Below are 18,243 nucleotides of genomic sequence, written 5' to 3' on the forward strand. Positions count from 1 at the left end.
GTGTGGTATGACTAACAAAAAATTGCCCAGGGTAAAATGTCCCAATCAAGAATATATCTTCATAACTAATAATGACTCCATCTAGTTGTGGTCCTTATATCTGACAGATTAAAACCACCCAAAACAATATTGATTCCTGGTGGGTTTCTATATTTGATCCTATGCCATAGGATATCATCATGTAGCTAGAGCCTAATTACCAAACACTGCAGACAAAATTCCGTTTCAGATAACACCAAGCAATCAGAACAAACAGCCTGTAACAGTAACATCCTTGATGCAAAACCAAATCCTAAGCTATGAAAGTATCATAAACACAGTTTACCAGTCTCTATTTCTGATATTACTGCAGATGCAGATGTTTGGGACAGGAAAGTAATATGATGAGGGTCCAGTGGAGCTGGAAAACAAAACAAAACAAAAAATTCTTTTTGGCATCATCTAAACCTACAGACTGAAGAGGTTTCAACCCATTACTAAGGAACTAGGGACTTCAGACAGGAGAAAATCTCAAATGCACATGGAATGGATTTGTTGAAAGAAATACGAAGAAATATTCAAAGACATCGGACAATATGACAGAAAAATAAGAAAAAAGAACACAAAAAATTAACTAAAGAGGTGAAGGTCAAAGACAGACTTGCGTATGCCTTGCAGGACAAAATGTGACGTACAACAACTCAGTTTGAAAACACTGTTTAAAAATAGAGGTAACAGAGGAGATATGTACAATTTCTGATACACAGAAAGGAATTTCTTCCAAGAGAGAAGGTAGAAGGATCCTGAAAAGATCAATATAGGCAAGAATTGCATCATTGGAAAACACCCTGAAGTACATGACACTCAGCTGACAAAAATACAAGATTACTCCAGTGCCACAAAACCACTTCAGAATCAGTTTCCGTGACTTAGACGGAGATAACAAGAAACACAGCCAGCAATCTGGGAACCAACTGCATCTCAATGGGAAGGATACGTTAATATGGTTCCATACACTTTTAACTCACACTCGCCTGCAGGTCTGTAGGCTTACCAGCCTGCACAGGTACTGCTTTGTTGCCTCACAGGCCAAAACATACCGCCAGGTCACAGAACTGGTCTTGTACACCTGCCAGTGTGAGAGAAGCTATCTCTATGAGCATCTCCAACCGTTGCCACCAAGTGCCATATCCAGTGCCTTAAGTCAATACGGCTTTTCACGTATGGCCGTTTCATCTCTGCACTTATGCTTCACCCCAACATAGGCCCAAGAGAAATAACAGTCCGGCTAAATGCACAACAATAACTCCTGGGACATTTCCCATCTTGCATCGTTACCAGATCTGCAAGAAATGTCGTTACCAAATTAGCTTGGCAGCACGGCCAGGCACCAAAGGCTGCTGGTGTTTTGAACGTTGAAGAAACATGCCGTGGTTCACCAAAAGCTGAAAAGAGGCGTCATTCTTAAAACCCAAGCGTGACCTCAAAAGCAGCAGTAAAGCAGAGCACTCCCACTTCCAGGTGATGGCAATGTAACCGTGTGGGCAGGTGACAACCGGCTGCCCTGAAAGTCAGTGGTGAAGCAACCAACAGCTGCACCCTTGGACAAGGAAACCCTAGTGGGCAGCTGAACTGCAGTGCTGTCCTCTTGTGCCAGCCCAGCCGGCATCTGCCTCTTAACAACGCCGTCACATTTGAATGTGTCGGAGAAAGGAAGACCCGCTACCAAAACACAGAGAAGCAGGGGAATGGCGGCTGAAGGCAAGGTGCGAGAATACGTTTTCTGCGCAAGCTGTCGCTCGGTCCCTGCAGAAAATGCTCGTCAGCCATGGAAAAAGCATGGGATCAAAGAACAGAATCGCAGAACAAGTGTGGTGAGTGCATTGGCAAGCCAACAAGCTGCACCAACAAGTCTTCATACTCTCCATGGAAGATGACAAGGATGCCAGGTGGTTTTGGGTGGAAGGCGTGATGGGGAGCAAGAGAGAAAGGGGAAAATGGAAGAAGGGGGGTTTTTGCTAGTTACCCATCACGGTTTGCTTGGTTGGCAGAGAGGAAGGAGTGGTGGACTTCAGCCTTGGTCTTCGAGTAGCTAAGATCAAACACAAAAAACATCTTCAGGTCCTCAGACAGGCTGTTGTCGCGTGGGTGCTATCAAGACAGCTATAAACAAGGAGACGTGGCCCTACTCGGGGCAGGCTTCCAGGTCACAGCATCACTCCCCATAGCAGTACAAGGCTATCTTTGAACTGGCATAGGTAGCCCAAGGTAACACAGTAACCTAGAAGTAGAACCCCAAAAAAGGCAGCAGAAAGCTTACAAATGGAGCAATTCCTAATAAGGAGCCACAAGGGACCAACCGCATCACGAACCCACTTTTCAGGACATCAAAACACCTAAACAGGCTCACTGCTGCAGAGAAAAGCATTGCCAGAGTTAGCAACAGAGGAAGGGAATCACTGGCTATTTACCCATCACACTCCTCGTGGTTCCCGGTGAAGCAGACGAGGTGGATTCCAGGTCCGGTCTCTGGCTTGCTACGGTCAGACATGGAAATGATCCTGAGATATCCACACAGTCTTGCCATAGCAGTACAAGCAGCACTGGTTCACAACAGCCCAAAGGTCTGTATTTAGGGCAAAACATCCCTTCTCCTGGCAATATCTTGACACTCAGTGACCAAATCAGCAGGCAACCGTCTTGCCGTGGTTGCAACTAATGCAATATTCTTAGAAACTCAGTACCTAAATGGCTCTCCACCAGCATAAAAATGGCTGACTACTTCACCAAAGCCCTCCTTACATTTCCTTGAAAGATGCCTGAAAATTAGTTGTTGCAGACTGAACATGGGAGTGAAGAAACATCTTTGATTTCAGAATTCAAGATGACAGGTGGTAGGTATCTCTCAAATGCAAACAATTACAAATACTAAATACTTCCTTAATCCAGCATGAAGGAATAAACTGCACATTATTGTATCAGTATTCAGTCATAACTCCATCTCTCCTTAGATGTTCAATAATTTTTGCAAAAAGGTATTTTGTTACTGTTGTTGTCACTATTATTATTTTTTTTATAAAGAATAGACTGTATAAGGCCTTACCATTTCTATGAAAGGCCCTCACCATTCTCCATGACATCTGAAAATTCCCGTTCTTCCTTTAGGTTAATCCCTAAGCCAATGAGTAACATGACTATCCATTGAGCTTGAACTTCAGTGCTCAAGTTAGTGAAATGAAAGAGGAAAAAATAATTGATGTCCTGTATGGATTCTATGAGACAGCTATACCACATCAATAGCAACACTAAGATAAAGTAAAATTATGTTTCTGCTGTATTGGAATGTTTCACTCTAGAAAGAATTTTCAAAATAAAATCTGCATCTAGAAACACACAGGCATTGCATGACAAATTCCCAGCTGTCCCTGCAAAAAGTGATTTTTCAAGTGACGGAAAAAAGTGTAAGTTCAAACATCAGAATCATGTCATTAATATGGCAAGCGTTTTTGCAAGCCAAAGTGCATTAAGAAACCTAAGTATTGTTCAAAGCAGATGAAAATTATGTCAAGTGATGGCAGGGGAAAAGAAAAAATTAAAATACCATATTTACCCTCCACTGTTCCTTGGCTTGCAAAGTAAGGAGAAGTAGATTTCAGCTTTGGTCTCTGAGTAACTAAGATTAAACCAGAAAACTGCCTTCAGATATTTCAGATGAACAGTTTTTTTCAAAGCAGTGTCAGTACAGGTTTTAAATGAATGAAGCCCATATTACATTCAGCTTTTTTACATAAATATTTGTATTCATTACAGTATTACTCCATTTTTAAATCAGGGTGGCCTAGCTGAATTAATGTAGCATATAAACAGTCAACATTTTAGTGAATGTGGCCTATAGAGCAGAAAATTACAAAGAGGGATTGAGAAGCTTAACAATTAAGTATCTCCTTGCTGTCATTTATATAAATGACTGACCACATCACTGACACATCTGGCATTGCCACTAACAGGAAAAAAATATCAAAAGGTTTTGACTAAATTTTAAAACAATGTTTTTCATATTTAAGTATTGACAAAATGATAGAAATGATGATGGAATCACTGTTTACCCATCACTGTCCTCGTGGTTTCCAGAGAAGGTAAAAACGTGGGCTCCAGGACTGGTCTTGGGAGAGCTAAGATCAGAGATGGAAACTATCTTGAGATGTTATGGCAGTCTCTCTATGCATATGAAAGTATCACTTTAATCACATCCAAGTAAATCAGTATTTAAATTGTGGTTTCTCAGGTATACTTTTCCTACCAAATAAATCATGCATCAATTTTTTGTCACTCTGTACTACCAAAACACCCCAACTGGCTAAACATGCTCCTAGTAGACAATAATGGCAGTCATGATGTTCCAGAGCTGTCTTTTAACTGCAATAAATGACAGATCCCAAAATCCATTTTCTAGCATCAACCAAATATTTTCAAACTATAAAATGAGAACTAGTCAGCAAATATGTAGCCAGAACTTCAGCCTGAATCAAAGATACTGTCAAGTTTTGGAAATGAGCACCTTATATTTAATCTGAAAAACAATTAACTAGTTCTTCACCACCCTTAAAAATCTGAACTCTGGGGCTAAAATAATATATATGCCTGGGAAAAAAGGAAACAATAGCTTCTCTGTAGAAGAATGCATACAGGTGACCTTTATAAGGATTTCCAGCAAGAGTTGAGCCAACTACTAGAAGAAAAACAACTTGTGATTTCTTAACCAAAATCTGTAAGAATCTCTATCCTAACAGCGTCTCCTTAATTTACAGGAGCAGGTTTTTGTCCTGAAAAGGTATTCAAACTGATAAAAGAAGAGTCACATTTATTTTCCAGAAATTAGTGCACAGATATGCAAATGACAACAGTGAAATGCAAAGAACATGATAAAAATCCCTTTACTTGTGTAAGAATATAAAAAAAGAGAGAGTTTCTGATAAAACCATAGAGCAAATTCTTAACACAAGCAGAAGACAGGTCAAATAGTAGATGCCTCAGAAAATGGAACCAAAATTTTGAAACTGCCATCAACACTTGCAAGAACACATTTTAGGAAAAGTGGAAGAGCACAAATCTCTGTTCTCAACAAAGAGAACATTTCGAACATGTAATTCTTGTTCTGAAAGAACTCCAATAGACTCCTCCAGTCTAAGCAAACAAAATCCTTCAAAAATGCAATAAATGTTTGTAGACTTGATTGACAGGGGGAGTGATCAAAAGAGTTTCAGAAATTTCTCCCTTTCAACGATCTGTTTGACTACATGCTTCTCTGTGACTCTGGGCTATTTACTGTCCTCTCCATCTTCATTTTGTTTGCTGAAAAATGGGAATAACAAGAGCTCCACAAATATGTTTCCTAAATTACCTAGCCAATGTTTGCACCTTTACTAGCACTGAGTTGAAGAACTTGTAAACACAGCAGTTAGGCTGGCAAATATAAAACAGAGTACCTACTTGCTAGTGTACAGGGGAATACTATAGAACATTTGCAAGTATCTATAGAGGTCTGCAGTAGAAGACAAGGTTCAGAGTATACCAAAAGAAGAAAAGGAGAGTTCCTGTGTTCAGTGTTAAATTTGTCCTATAGAGGAAGAAAAACATTAAAGAAACTGGCTTGATTCTTTACGATACAAGCAGGAGGCCAACAAACCTTTTATCTCCCCAAATAAACATCTATTTTTTTTTTTCTCCTGGATATAGCTGGACTACCAAGTCTTGAGCTATTTTTAAAAGACTGAACTTGGGCCCACTGTGCTATCTTCGCCACAATCTTTCATCTCCCTAATCAGAATTTTGTCACTACAGCATTAGCTTAAGAGTACTCATTCATGAGAAATATTCTTGAATATTCTACAGAATGACAGTATTTACAACTTGAACAACTTTTAAACTGTTTTAAAACCACAAGTGAACATGAACAGTCAACAGAATATAAATCTACAACGAGAATTTCCAACACATATCACACATACACACCAACATTGTAACTGACCAGGAAGGTGTCTTAAATACCAATAACCACAAAATTTCACTATAGTAATAACAAAGTAAATATAAAATAAAAAGAAATACAGTAGTTATCTGTATCAGGATACTCTGCATATAATGGAGAAATTAGTTTGATTACTAGCCTCACAGTATTTCACAAGCACAGAAGTGCCCAGGTCATTATACTGCAAAATTCTACTACATTAAGTAAAATATAATTGGCAAATATATTAAAAATCAATGGCCATTATGGGTAATAGCACTAATTAGTATTGAAAAAGTGAACTAAGAATTTTAAAAAATCACAATCCAGCACTGTAAACATCATATACAGTGCCTTAAAAAAAAGTAGTACCCAATGCAGAATTTTTATCTTGCAGTTGTTCTTATCCCCAAAGTAAAGAAAAATTAATCCAACATTTCATCAAAGGCACACTGGGAACTTTTCTGATAGTTCCTCACTGTCAAGAACACTCAGTTTGCAAGAAATGTCATTACCAGATTGGATTGATGGTATTTTCCGGACTCCAGATGCTTTAGACATGAATTGTGAAACAACTTGGGTTTCATAAAGAGCTGAAAATAAAATCTGGATTTAAAATGCAGAGGAATCTCGCTGTTGCTGGAATAGCACAACACACTACCCAGCACAAGTTGTGTTGTTCAAGATGATGTAACAGCAAACACGAACAAGGTACTAAATGCTTATAAGTCCTCTCTCTATTATGTGAATACAGAGAAACATACGCAGCCCAATATGGTAGCAACAGGATCCAATATCTGATACTAGATAGAACTCCTAAGAATCACCTTCTTTTACACTTTCTGGAGTTTAAATTACACCAACAGAGAAATTAAATTTTTACAAATTGGTATAAAAGACCAGTCCTTTAGCACTTTGTTCCAAAAATGCTTTCTAGCTGCTGATCAAGAAGTGATTGACGCAAACCCATTCTTTAACAGGCTTGCCATTTAGACTTAGAAGCAAACGTGTTCACAGCAGAAAAAAGGAAGCAAGTGGCAATGTGATGAAAACTAAAATGGAATCCCACATTGCTTACCCATCACTCTTTGTCTAGTTTCCAAAAAGGATGAGATGTAGACTTGAGGACGAGTCCCTGTGTAGCTAAATCAAGTACGAAAGTCACCTTGAAATAGGCAGAAGTGATAACATTGTGGTTTTAAAGGAAAAAAGTAAGTCTAGATTGAAAGTACTGTTTATTACCTGAATAACCACATTATTTTGGGGGGTTGTGTAGCTCCATAGAGCACAATAAATGTGAAGTCATTAATCAGTTTTCAAGAAATAAGGAAGAGTTCAAACAGGCTTGAAGAACCTCAGCAAGTAAACACTTGCTAAAACCAACTAATAAACAAGTGACCAACAAAGCAATATTTTTTAAAAGAGATCATTAAGAGACCCACTCCAGGGGAAAAAACATGTAAGCAAATATTTCACTGCAGTCCTCATTGTGTGGCTGGACTTCCTCACCTTCTTTTAGTTGAAAGATCCTTCTATTCACTCTCTTCTCCCCCACTTCCTCCCCTCCCCAACACACACACAAAACGAAAAATTAGAATTCCTTAGATTATTCCAAGGAAGTCCTTTAAATACAGAGAACTGTACATGCTTATGGTTCCCATCTCATCCCAAGCCTATGCCTAAAATATGTTAATTAAACATTAATATCATATTTAATCACATTTTAAACTCTCCTTCAAATCTGGGACTTATTTATGCATGGAAATGTTTATGTTGAATTCCAGACTAGATCAGACATGATCTTCTCCATTTCCCAAACATTGTAAGCGTTGGGAAATTGATCGCTTCGGTTTGAAGACAGTGCAGTATAACTTTTTTTATAAGCAAAGCATGCAGAATAAAGAATTGAACTTGGATGTGCTATTATATCAATATATAAAAAACCATTACTGAAGCTTTCTGTTAAGGCACTTGATTGTAAGTTAATGCTGCATATGGAAAATGCATTAATGATAAATACTGATTAATACCTCTTAAGAATAGATGCATAAAGTTTAACTCATCTCCATTTCTTGATTTTAAGAATATTTAGTTTGAACCTGCAAGCTTTGCCATTAACCTGCAATTATAGGCAGTTGGACAGCTACTAAACGTTTCCTGTCAAACACACAACTTGAAATAGACTTTGGATGGAATTGTCATTATTGAAAGGAAATGAAATGTTTCTTCATGTAGGGACAGTAAAACAAGCAGAACCTTGAGCAAACCATGTTTGTTCAGTGTCATTTTGTAAGGCATTGGTAAGTTTTACTTTATTTTCTGAACACAGGAAGTAGAAGAACCCTAAAGAATAAATGTCGGCAAGGAAGAACACAAAAACTATATACTTTAGATTATTATATATTAATAAGTGTAAGTAATTTAAATGGCAAGCAAGTACCATCATCCAACCAGTTTAATTTTACTGGAATCTGGTATAACAGGTTTCAAGGGTGTTTGAAAGCATCACATCTACCATAAAAGCACCAGCTCAAGATGAATTTGTTGCAAAAATCTTCTTTAATTACGATGTTTTGCAGTTTAGTTTAAAAAGTTGTACTCAAGCAATACAGCAATATTTGTGATAAGCATGCTTTTATTTCTGTTAGCCTTGGACCTATTCTGTCTCACTTACTGGTAGCAAAATGTCTAATTTGGATAACTGCTTTAAATATATTCATATGAAAGGACTTAAGGGTCCATTCTCCACTACTTTGAAGCCTACATATTCATTGCTATTGATCCTGTTACTTCTATGGAACTTACTCAACACTTTCAACTAATAGAATAGTTTCATTCAGGCATTTAAACAAAATCTATACTAGTTTTCACTCTTACCCATCGGCAGTATTGCAACTTAAAAAGCGAATTCTACTATATGTAATAAGACATGCCAAAGCCTATTATCATCATGTACAGCAATACAGACTTGTAAATATATTAGGAATGTAGACCAAAATTAGAAGAGAGTATTTACTGTTTTAGAGCATCATGCAGAATTTCCTAAGTTGTTCTGGTATATGAGAGAGCAAATTAATTATGACAGTTCTGTAGTTATTCTGATTCATGTTAAACTTAACTTACAATACACCAAAAGTATGATGAAATCTCTGTAAGAATTTCTATGTAAAAATCACATTTTCAAGTATTACCAGGTACAGCTTGGATGCCAGGTGTTTCATATCTTGAAGAAGTGTCCTGCTTTTCATCAAAAGCTGAAAGAAAATCTGGAGTTAAAATGAGAAGTGACTTCAGAGCCACAATATTTGGACAGCAGCTGTTGGGCAGTTCAAGACAACACTGGTGTGAGATCAAGCAAGATGGCAGCAGCTTTAAAGATCAGCTGTGAAATGAAGTGTTACATAAACACTGAAGCTGGTATGAAATAAAGTAGGATCAAATCTGTATGTCATGCTAGGTCGAATTCTTCTCACTGGCCTTTTTTTTGAAAGAAAATTGCAACTATCAGAAGAAAATTAAAGGCAACATATGTTAGCAGAGGTCTTTTGTAGACTGTTATTTAGTCAGTGTGGTAAATTATTTTTCAGCTTTGATTATACAGAAATGGCCAAGTTAAGAGGGGGGAAAAAAAGGGGGAAAAAAAAAAGTCTAGCATCAAGTAGTCTTCTAAGCAATGTGTATGAATGAATCTGAGCACTGTCCACAGCCAATGGAAGTGAAGGCAAAGGATGGAAAAGCTAATGGAATTGTATGTTATTTACCCATCACACTCCCTCTGGTTTCCATGGAGGGATGAGATGTGGATTTCAGCCCTGGTCCCTGGGTAGCTAAGATCAAATATGAAAAAAATCTTGAAACAATAAGTGAGATCAGTCTTTAGATAAGGTCATCATTGGGCCTTTATTAGGAGGTCTGAAAGGTCTAAAATTATTTTAGATTTCTTGAATACACACTTCTAATTGATATTTGCAGTAGCCTACTCCATTCTTGATCTTGTGGGGTGCGTTGGGCTTTTTTGGATACATAACATCTAATTATGAGGTATTTACTACAAGGCCAGCTGCCTGCATCTGATTTTAAAATTCTATCCAATAGCAACAACTGACAGCAAACCACTTCTCCCCTACACTTTAGTTTGGATGTTTCAGATAAGTCTTTCAAATAAGGAGCTGCAAATGCCTAACATTATTTTGATACAGCATGCCTTTACATTAGAAATTAGGCATGAAGTTATGAATCAGGGCTTAATTCAAACTAAAAACATCACTTTATGCATACAAGTTGGAAAATGTATAAATGCAGCATGGAAAAAAGTCAGTAGATGACCTCTTTAGGCAAAGACACAGAGTTACAAGTTACAAGAAGAATTGTTTTGTCTGCACATGAAAGCTTACTACTAAACATCAAAGTTAGAAACTTTATCATTTGGTTTATAAACACAGCTGATGCAATGTGGGATAAACATTAAATCCAGCTACCTTGCATTTTTAAAAGTCATGTGGGAATGGTTCACTGCATAACAAAAGCATGTGATATCAGCCTAAAGCAGTATCACAGAATCAGTGAAACACAGCATAACTGAGGTTGGAAGGGGCAACCAGTATGCTAGATGCTGAAACAAATTCGATCAAATGAACATTCACAGTGTAAACAACTTGAAACAGCATGAAATTGTATAAAATTTTCAGCTTTAGAAAGAAAGAAACCATTGCATTCACAGAGACAGGAAAATTGTCAGTCATGAATATTAACCTAACCACACTATATATATGTTCTGTAAAACATGAACTGTTGAGAGGTTTTAGAATTTATCCTAAAATCTGAGATAAAAGAGGCTGAAGAGTAAGTTTTCACAACCAAAAGCCAGTAAAATATAATGCTTGTCTGAGAAATCATGATATAGACATTAAGAAAACATCATAATAATTTACCCAGTTCCACCTGAGTCAAATATAACAGGTTGCAAAGGTATTTGAAGAGTTACTGTAAAAAATACCAAACCAAACAAATACCATGTTCAGCTTGAACCTGTCAAATCACCCTTTATCACAATAAATATTTCTGTAATCATAATTTTGAAGCAAAAGATTTTCGGGAAATTACACTGCAAAAATAGAGTACTGTGCGTGACAAAACCACTGTTATTTAACTATTTATTTAGAATAACTATCCACTGGTGGCTGCTGGTAATTATACTGAGTTCAGGGAATCTGTTGATATGGCACTTTTGCAAACACAGGACAGCTGCATTGGGGCAGGGCTCAATATCAATGTAAATCAGTAAATATAGTATAAGTAAATTAATGTTCAACGAAAGTACAAACAAACAATGATAATCTGAGTCATCTCTGTCTTTAAAACTTCCAGAAAAATTATAATGTAACATGAAATGACACATCAAAAAAGATTTAACTGTAATACTCCACTATTCTGTGTCCTGATAATCCTAAAAGTCTACTATTTCAACATTGTTATCCCAAATGCAGCAATATACCACCTCCTTCGTGTAATAATATTAACCCCAAGGTAAAGAAATGTAAATTAACAATACAAGCAAAAGTATAAGGACATTTCTTGTGAGAATTCCTAACACTAATAAAATTGCATTTTCAAGAAATGTCATTACCAGAATTTGTTGATGCCATTTCTGGAATAGCAAAGGTTGTGGATCTTGAAGAAATAGGCTGTGTTTCATCAGAAGCTGAAAAGAGAATCTGAGTTTTAAAAGTTGCAGTGGCATCAAAGCCACTAAAATACCACATTACTAGCTGCCAGAAGTTGTTCTGTAAAAGAAAATGATACAAATAGAAATCAAGACAGTAAATGGCCTGAGAGTTAGCTGGAGGATGATTGACAACCAAGCTGATGTCTCCTAGGGTATGGATACAACATGAGTCAATCAGAGTGTTATTGTCATATCTATTACATTTCCAAGACACAGAATTTGTATCCTCTCCAAGAGCTTCGGTAGAGAAAATTTCAAATAAGTACTAAACCTACATGAAACTGCTTACAGTAATATACAACTATGTTCCTCAGTTATTCAGGTTGAGAATGCTCTACTTGCCAATAAAAAGAAATAGCTGACGTGAAATCATTGCACAAGAAACCTGAGAGACACATTTTGTTTAAAGATAATGACTTCTGGTCTTACTACAATCCAGGGCAGTGATGAGAAAGTGGAAACTACAATGCAGGAATGTGCTGTTTACCTATTACTATACATCTGGTTATCAGTTAAGGAAGAGACGTTGAGCAAAGCTGGTCTCTGGGAAGCTAACAAAACAGCTAATGAAACAGAAAGAGTCTTGAGGTGCTGAGGCAGAAAGTCTTCACACAGGCAGTATCAAATCACTTTACTGAACATAGTCAACAATTTCATATTTTGCCCAGGGATCAGATTTTCCCTGCAACTACCACAAAGTTACTCTGATATAAATAGGATTATTGAGAAAGTCTCCCCTTCAGTATAAAATGGCTTAAAAACATCTTTATGCTTTTATGACAATATTTTAATGAAAACACAAATGAAAAAAAAAATCAGATTCTATCAGATCATTAAGGCCACTATTCCAGTTAGAAAAATTATGCAGCCGGCATGCAAGAAACATGGTCTATTTCTATGAGCAGTGGTACATGAAAAACTGAAGAGTAGGTGCTCTTAGAGTCATAGAATCATTTAAGTTGGAAAATAACTTTAAGATCATGGAGTCCAACCATTCTCTGGATGTTAAGAACACTCATGACTGATTAAAGTTGAAGAACAAGTAATAAGAAATCTAGGTAGCTGGATTCTTTACATCAAGAGAGGAAGGTGTGGTAGTTATGAGAGAACACGCTGCAGAGAGCAGTAAAGTCACACTTGACTAGCTGCTAAAAGTTTTCCATCTAATGAAGATAGCTTGATTTGACTGAAATGACCTTGGATGAAAGAGTTCTCAAATTTAAAAGGAAACAAAAATATTGCATTCTTGCAGAGGCAAGATAACTGTCAGTACCACCCATGGAGTATTAACACAGCTGCATCATGTTTGTGTTCAGCATGAATTCTGTAACAGATAAAAGCTAAGACTTTTCTAAATTTATCTGTGATGAGAAACTAAAAGAACACTGACCAAAGTTTAACAAATAACACTAGAGAAAACATGAATAGTGTACGTATGTTGTAATAAACTAATCTCCAGATTACAAAAAATGTTAGTGATCATTTACCCAATTCCACTTCATTGTTGTCAGATGTAACAGGTTTGAAAGGCGCTTGAATAGTTACTGTAATAGAGAAATATGTCATTTTCATGTGTTAGGATTTTAGATCACATTGCCTCTCACAAATAAATTGCTGACAAATTAATTTTTTCTGTAGCTGTGTTTACTAAGTTGCACTGAACCAATACAGCAACAAATGCAAGAAGCTGTCCATTTAGTAAATTTTAGATTAAAATGAAAAATCATCAGCACTGAGCTGAAATGTATAACTTGAAAGGACCAAAAAAAAAAAAATATACAGCTGTTTTACACTGAAGACTCTGAAGTCTGATACACCACTGCTTTGTACCTTGGGCAGATACTCATCCCTGCACACGGTGGATAACCCACCAAATCGACTTCAGAGCAATTCAGCCACCTGTTCTACTAATTCTACACCAACAAAATAAGAGCACAAAAGTGCAGATGAGTGGAAAACCCAGGTCTGAATTAATTTTACATTATTTGAGATTTATATTCTACTTTAAACGTCCTGACCAGAGAAACACAGCCTTACTATTCTGGAAGTGTTTTACAGTTCATACCACCCAGCACTTCTGAACTTGTGCACTTAAAATTAAGGACCAAATCCTTCAGTGAGACTCCTAATACTATGTCTGTACATTTAGTGAATGTGGAGCATCCACAGTCCTATGCTTCCATGTAATCTGTGCGTGTTAGTTCAACATCTTTTCATCTTTGACACACAAGCATTGTATAGCACTTAGGTATGCCTTCAAAAAGATTAATGCTCATTGCCCTTACAATACTGAACACCACTTGTAAACCTCTCAAGAGATGAAGTAGCTTCAACTAATTTCTCACACAGAAGTCAGCACTGTATATGCTTGCCTAGTCTCAGCATAGTATACTGCAGAATCAAGACAACTGATTTTAAAGTTGGCCCCCAGAAAGAGAACGATATTTGATATAATGATGTAATAAAATGTCATTTGCTTAAATCATCCTAGCATGAACAGAAACACAGATGAGAACCTCACAGAAACTCTCTATGGTTTTTTAATGACAACGTTCTGGGAAAAATCTCATGCTCAAATACAAATGCACATATTTTGCCTAAAAAACTATGTTCCCCATAAATACATGTGGAGAAATAATATATTATTAGCAGAAATAACTGTAAAAATTATTTTTAATACTAAAATGCTGTACTGTAGCAGTTTTTTGAATATTAGAGACTGCTTAAAAAAGCTGTAACAGGAAACAAATGTTCAACCAACAAATCTCTTCTAAAAGTGCCTGCTAGCTAAAGACAAAACATTCGCTCCCCAAAGGATAATTGCTATATTGATAATCCCAAATTCATCAAAGTTCAACAGTTTCATCTGCTAAATTCTGATCCACTCTCCCCCCACAACCCTTCAGTAATATGATACTACCCTGAAATAGCCAGATCATATCAGCATCATTTACTTGTAGCTAGAACTGTTGGACACTGGTAAATATTACAAATAACAATAAACCTTAATGAACAACATTAAAAATCCAGGACAAATAACAAACATTGGAATAGTACTACCTAAATATCAAGAAAGATCAAGGATTAGAAATAAAACAAATGTCATTTACCAGTCTCTCGCTCTGACATTTTTGCTGATGTAGATGTTTGGGGAGTGGAAGTAACATGAAGGAAGTCATGTGAGGCTGGAAAAAAAATTGTGGCTTATTATTTAAAAGATATGTGAACCATCACACCAGGGCACCATCTGCAACCATGGACTCGACGGTTTAGTGTACAAATAATAAGGAACTGAACAAACAAAAAAATATGTTCTGCAAAATAAGCAAAATTAAACAAAGAGGTTAATAGGCAAAGATGTGTAAAAACATATAAATATGATGCAAAAAATGAAATGGAATGTAACAATTAGAATGGAAAAAATTCCCATAATGTTAGTAGGAATGTAAGACTGAAAAAGCTCAAGAACACTGGGCAATGGGAGGAAAAGAGAAAGCAAATTTATGAGATGATGCTACTGAAACAAATCCAATTAAAAAAAATGGCAAAAATAAAAGATGCAAAAGTGTCCCAGAAAACATCACCAGCCAGGGAAAGAGAAATAAATATCCTTAGCCCAGCAAAATTCATATGTTTTGTTATAATTACAAGAATATGATTTCTCCACTGTAAAAACTCAGAAAAAAAGGCTGAGAAAAGTCCTTTAAGTAATGCAAGGCAAGAAAAGTACCTTCCCTAGAAAGGACCCTGAAGTGCGTCACCTATCTCAGCTGATATGACAGCAAGACTGCTAGAGACAAATGCCACAATAATATTACAAGACACTTAATATGGTTCCATACACTTTTAACTCACACTCGCCTGCAGGTCTGTAGGCTTACCAGCCTGCACAGGTACTGCTTTGTTGCCTCACAGGCCAAAACATACCGCCAGGTCACAGAACTGGTCTTGTACACCTGCCAGTGTGAGAGAAGCTATCTCTATGAGCATCTCCAACCGTTGCCACCAAGTGCCATATCCAGTGCCTTAAGTCAATACGGCTTTTCACGTATGGCCGTTTCATCTCTGCACTTATGCTTCACCCCAACATAGGCCCAAGAGAAATAACAGTCCGGCTAAATGCACAACAATAACTCCTGGGACATTTCCCATCTTGCATCGTTACCAGATCTGCAAGAAATGTCGTTACCAAATTAGCTTGGCAGCACGGCCAGGCACCAAAGGCTGCTGGTGTTTTGAACGTTGAAGAAACATGCCGTGGTTCACCAAAAGCTGAAAAGAGGCGTCATTCTTAAAACCCAAGCGTGACCTCAAAAGCAGCAGTAAAGCAGAGCACTCCCACTTCCAGGTGATGGCAATGTAACCGTGTGGGCAGGTGACAACCGGCTGCCCTGAAAGTCAGTGGTGAAGCAACCAACAGCTGCACCCTTGGACAAGGAAACCCTAGTGGGCAGCTGAACTGCAGTGCTGTCCTCTTGTGCCAGCCCAGCCGGCATCTGCCTCTTAACAACGCCGTCACATTTGAATGTGTCGGAGAAAGGAAGACCCGCTACCAAAACACAGAGAAGCAGGGGAATGGCGGCTGAAGGCAAGGTGCGAGAATACGTTTTCTGCGCAAGCTGTCGCTCGGTCCCTGCAGAAAATGCTCGTCAGCCATGGAAAAAGCATGGGATCAAAGAACAGAATCGCAGAACAAGTGTGGTGAGTGCATTGGCAAGCCAACAAGCTGCACCAACAAGTCTTCATACTCTCCATGGAAGATGACAAGGATGCCAGGTGGTTTTGGGTGGAAGGCGTGATGGGGAGCAAGAGAGAAAGGGGAAAATGGAAGAAGGGGGGTTTTTGCTAGTTACCCATCACGGTTTGCTTGGTTGGCAGAGAGGAAGGAGTGGTGGACTTCAGCCTTGGTCTTCGAGTAGCTAAGATCAAACACAAAAAACATCTTCAGGTCCTCAGACAGGCTGTTGTCGCGTGGGTGCTATCAAGACAGCTATAAACAAGGAGACGTGGCCCTACTCGGGGCAGGCTTCCAGGTCACAGCATCACTCCCCATAGCAGTACAAGGCTATCTTTGAACTGGCATAGGTAGCCCAAGGTAACACAGTAAACCTAGAAGTAGAACCCCAAAAAAGGCAGCAGAAAGCTTACAAATGGAGCAATTCCTAATAAGGAGCCACAAGGGACCAACCGCATCACGAACCCACTTTTCAGGACATCAAAACACCTGAACAGGCTCACTGCTGCAGAGAAAAGCATTGCCAGAGTTAGCAACAGAGGAAGGGAATCACTGGCTATTTACCCATCACACTCCTCGTGGTTCCCGGTGAAGCAGACAAGGTGGATTCCAGGTCCGGTCTCTGGCTTGCTACGATCAGACATGGAAATGATCTTGAGATATCCACACAGTCTTGCCACAGCAGTACAAGCAGCACTGGTTCACAACAGCCCAAAGGTCTGTATTTAGGGCAAAACATCCCTTCTCCTGGCAATATCTCGACACTCAGTGACCAAATCAGCAGCCAACCCCAAATCAGCAGGCAACTGTCTTGCTGTGGTTGCAATATTCTTAGAAACTCAGTACCTAAATGGCTCTCCACCAGCATAAAAATGGCTAAGTGACTACTTCACCAAAGCCCTCCTTACATTTCCTTGAAAGATGCCAACGTTTGTTGCAGAAGGAGCATAGGAGTCAAGAAACCAAGCTTTGGATTCAGAATTCAAGATCTGAACTTACTTTTCCCTAGAATGAATGAAATTCTTCATTCTATGCATCACAAATCTCATTCACTGGCACTAATAAAGCAAAGTGACTCTGTAGAGAAATGCCTGCAAACAAGTGATCAAAGGCAATTTTTCTGTAGAATTCTAGCACATCTTTTGACCACTTACATTTGTATTGTCCATCATCCCATTGTACCCTGAAGAACAAGTAACTTCACTAAAGTAACTTCCTTGTACTCTCTTATCCGAATGTTGCACAGAGAAAATGCACAACCTAATACATAAACCAGTGTCAAATCTTGTCTATGTGTACTCACTTGCACTGGTCAGCTTTGCTATACTGTGGGCTTGACTCCAGATGTAAGGGAGGCAAGACTGTTGGTGACAGTTTTCAAACATGCACAAAGATGAAGAAGTTGGTGGTAATAAGGAAATGGTGCCTAGTGACTTCTTTGGCATTTTTTGATATTCCCAACCTTTGGAAATTGAAACCCTTCTGTCCAGGTCCCTTCTACATGAACCTTTTCTGGCAACATTCAATGACCCACTAACCAAATTAGTAACTGGCATTCTCCTATGGCTAAAAATTCATGGGGTATTCTTAAGAACAGCAGCTAAATCTTTTTCCACATATGGAGAAGCTTTTACATCCAATGTACAAAAGGACCAAATTTGACATGTTAGCACTTAGTTAACTATTCCAAATAAGAGGCCTCCATATATATATACAATCCTTCACACAAAAAAAAAAAAAATGGATGACAACCCCAGAAGACAATCTGGCTAATTGCTTACAAACATAAGAAAAATT

The 18,243-nt window shown here is 37.9% G+C and overlaps 1 protein-coding gene across 1 annotated transcript in view; it reads right to left on the reverse strand.

Annotated features, from left to right (window-relative positions):
• ABI3BP (ABI family member 3 binding protein) overlaps nt 1-18,243 on the reverse strand; it is a 167,139-nt gene that overhangs the window by 80,399 nt on the left and 68,497 nt on the right. The window contains 12 exon segments of the mRNA XM_074860753.1: nt 326-400; nt 2,006-2,071; nt 2,451-2,516; nt 3,590-3,652; nt 4,086-4,151; nt 9,178-9,240; nt 9,748-9,813; nt 11,613-11,687; nt 13,199-13,255; nt 14,822-14,896; nt 16,565-16,630; nt 17,011-17,076. Of these exon segments, the coding sequence (XP_074716854.1) occupies nt 326-400; nt 2,006-2,071; nt 2,451-2,516; nt 3,590-3,652; nt 4,086-4,151; nt 9,178-9,240; nt 9,748-9,813; nt 11,613-11,687; nt 13,199-13,255; nt 14,822-14,896; nt 16,565-16,630; nt 17,011-17,076 (804 nt within the window).

The sequence above is a fragment of the Strix uralensis genome, chromosome 2 (assembly GCF_047716275.1).
Source record: "Strix uralensis isolate ZFMK-TIS-50842 chromosome 2, bStrUra1, whole genome shotgun sequence".
NCBI lineage: Eukaryota > Metazoa > Chordata > Aves > Strigiformes > Strigidae > Strix > Strix uralensis.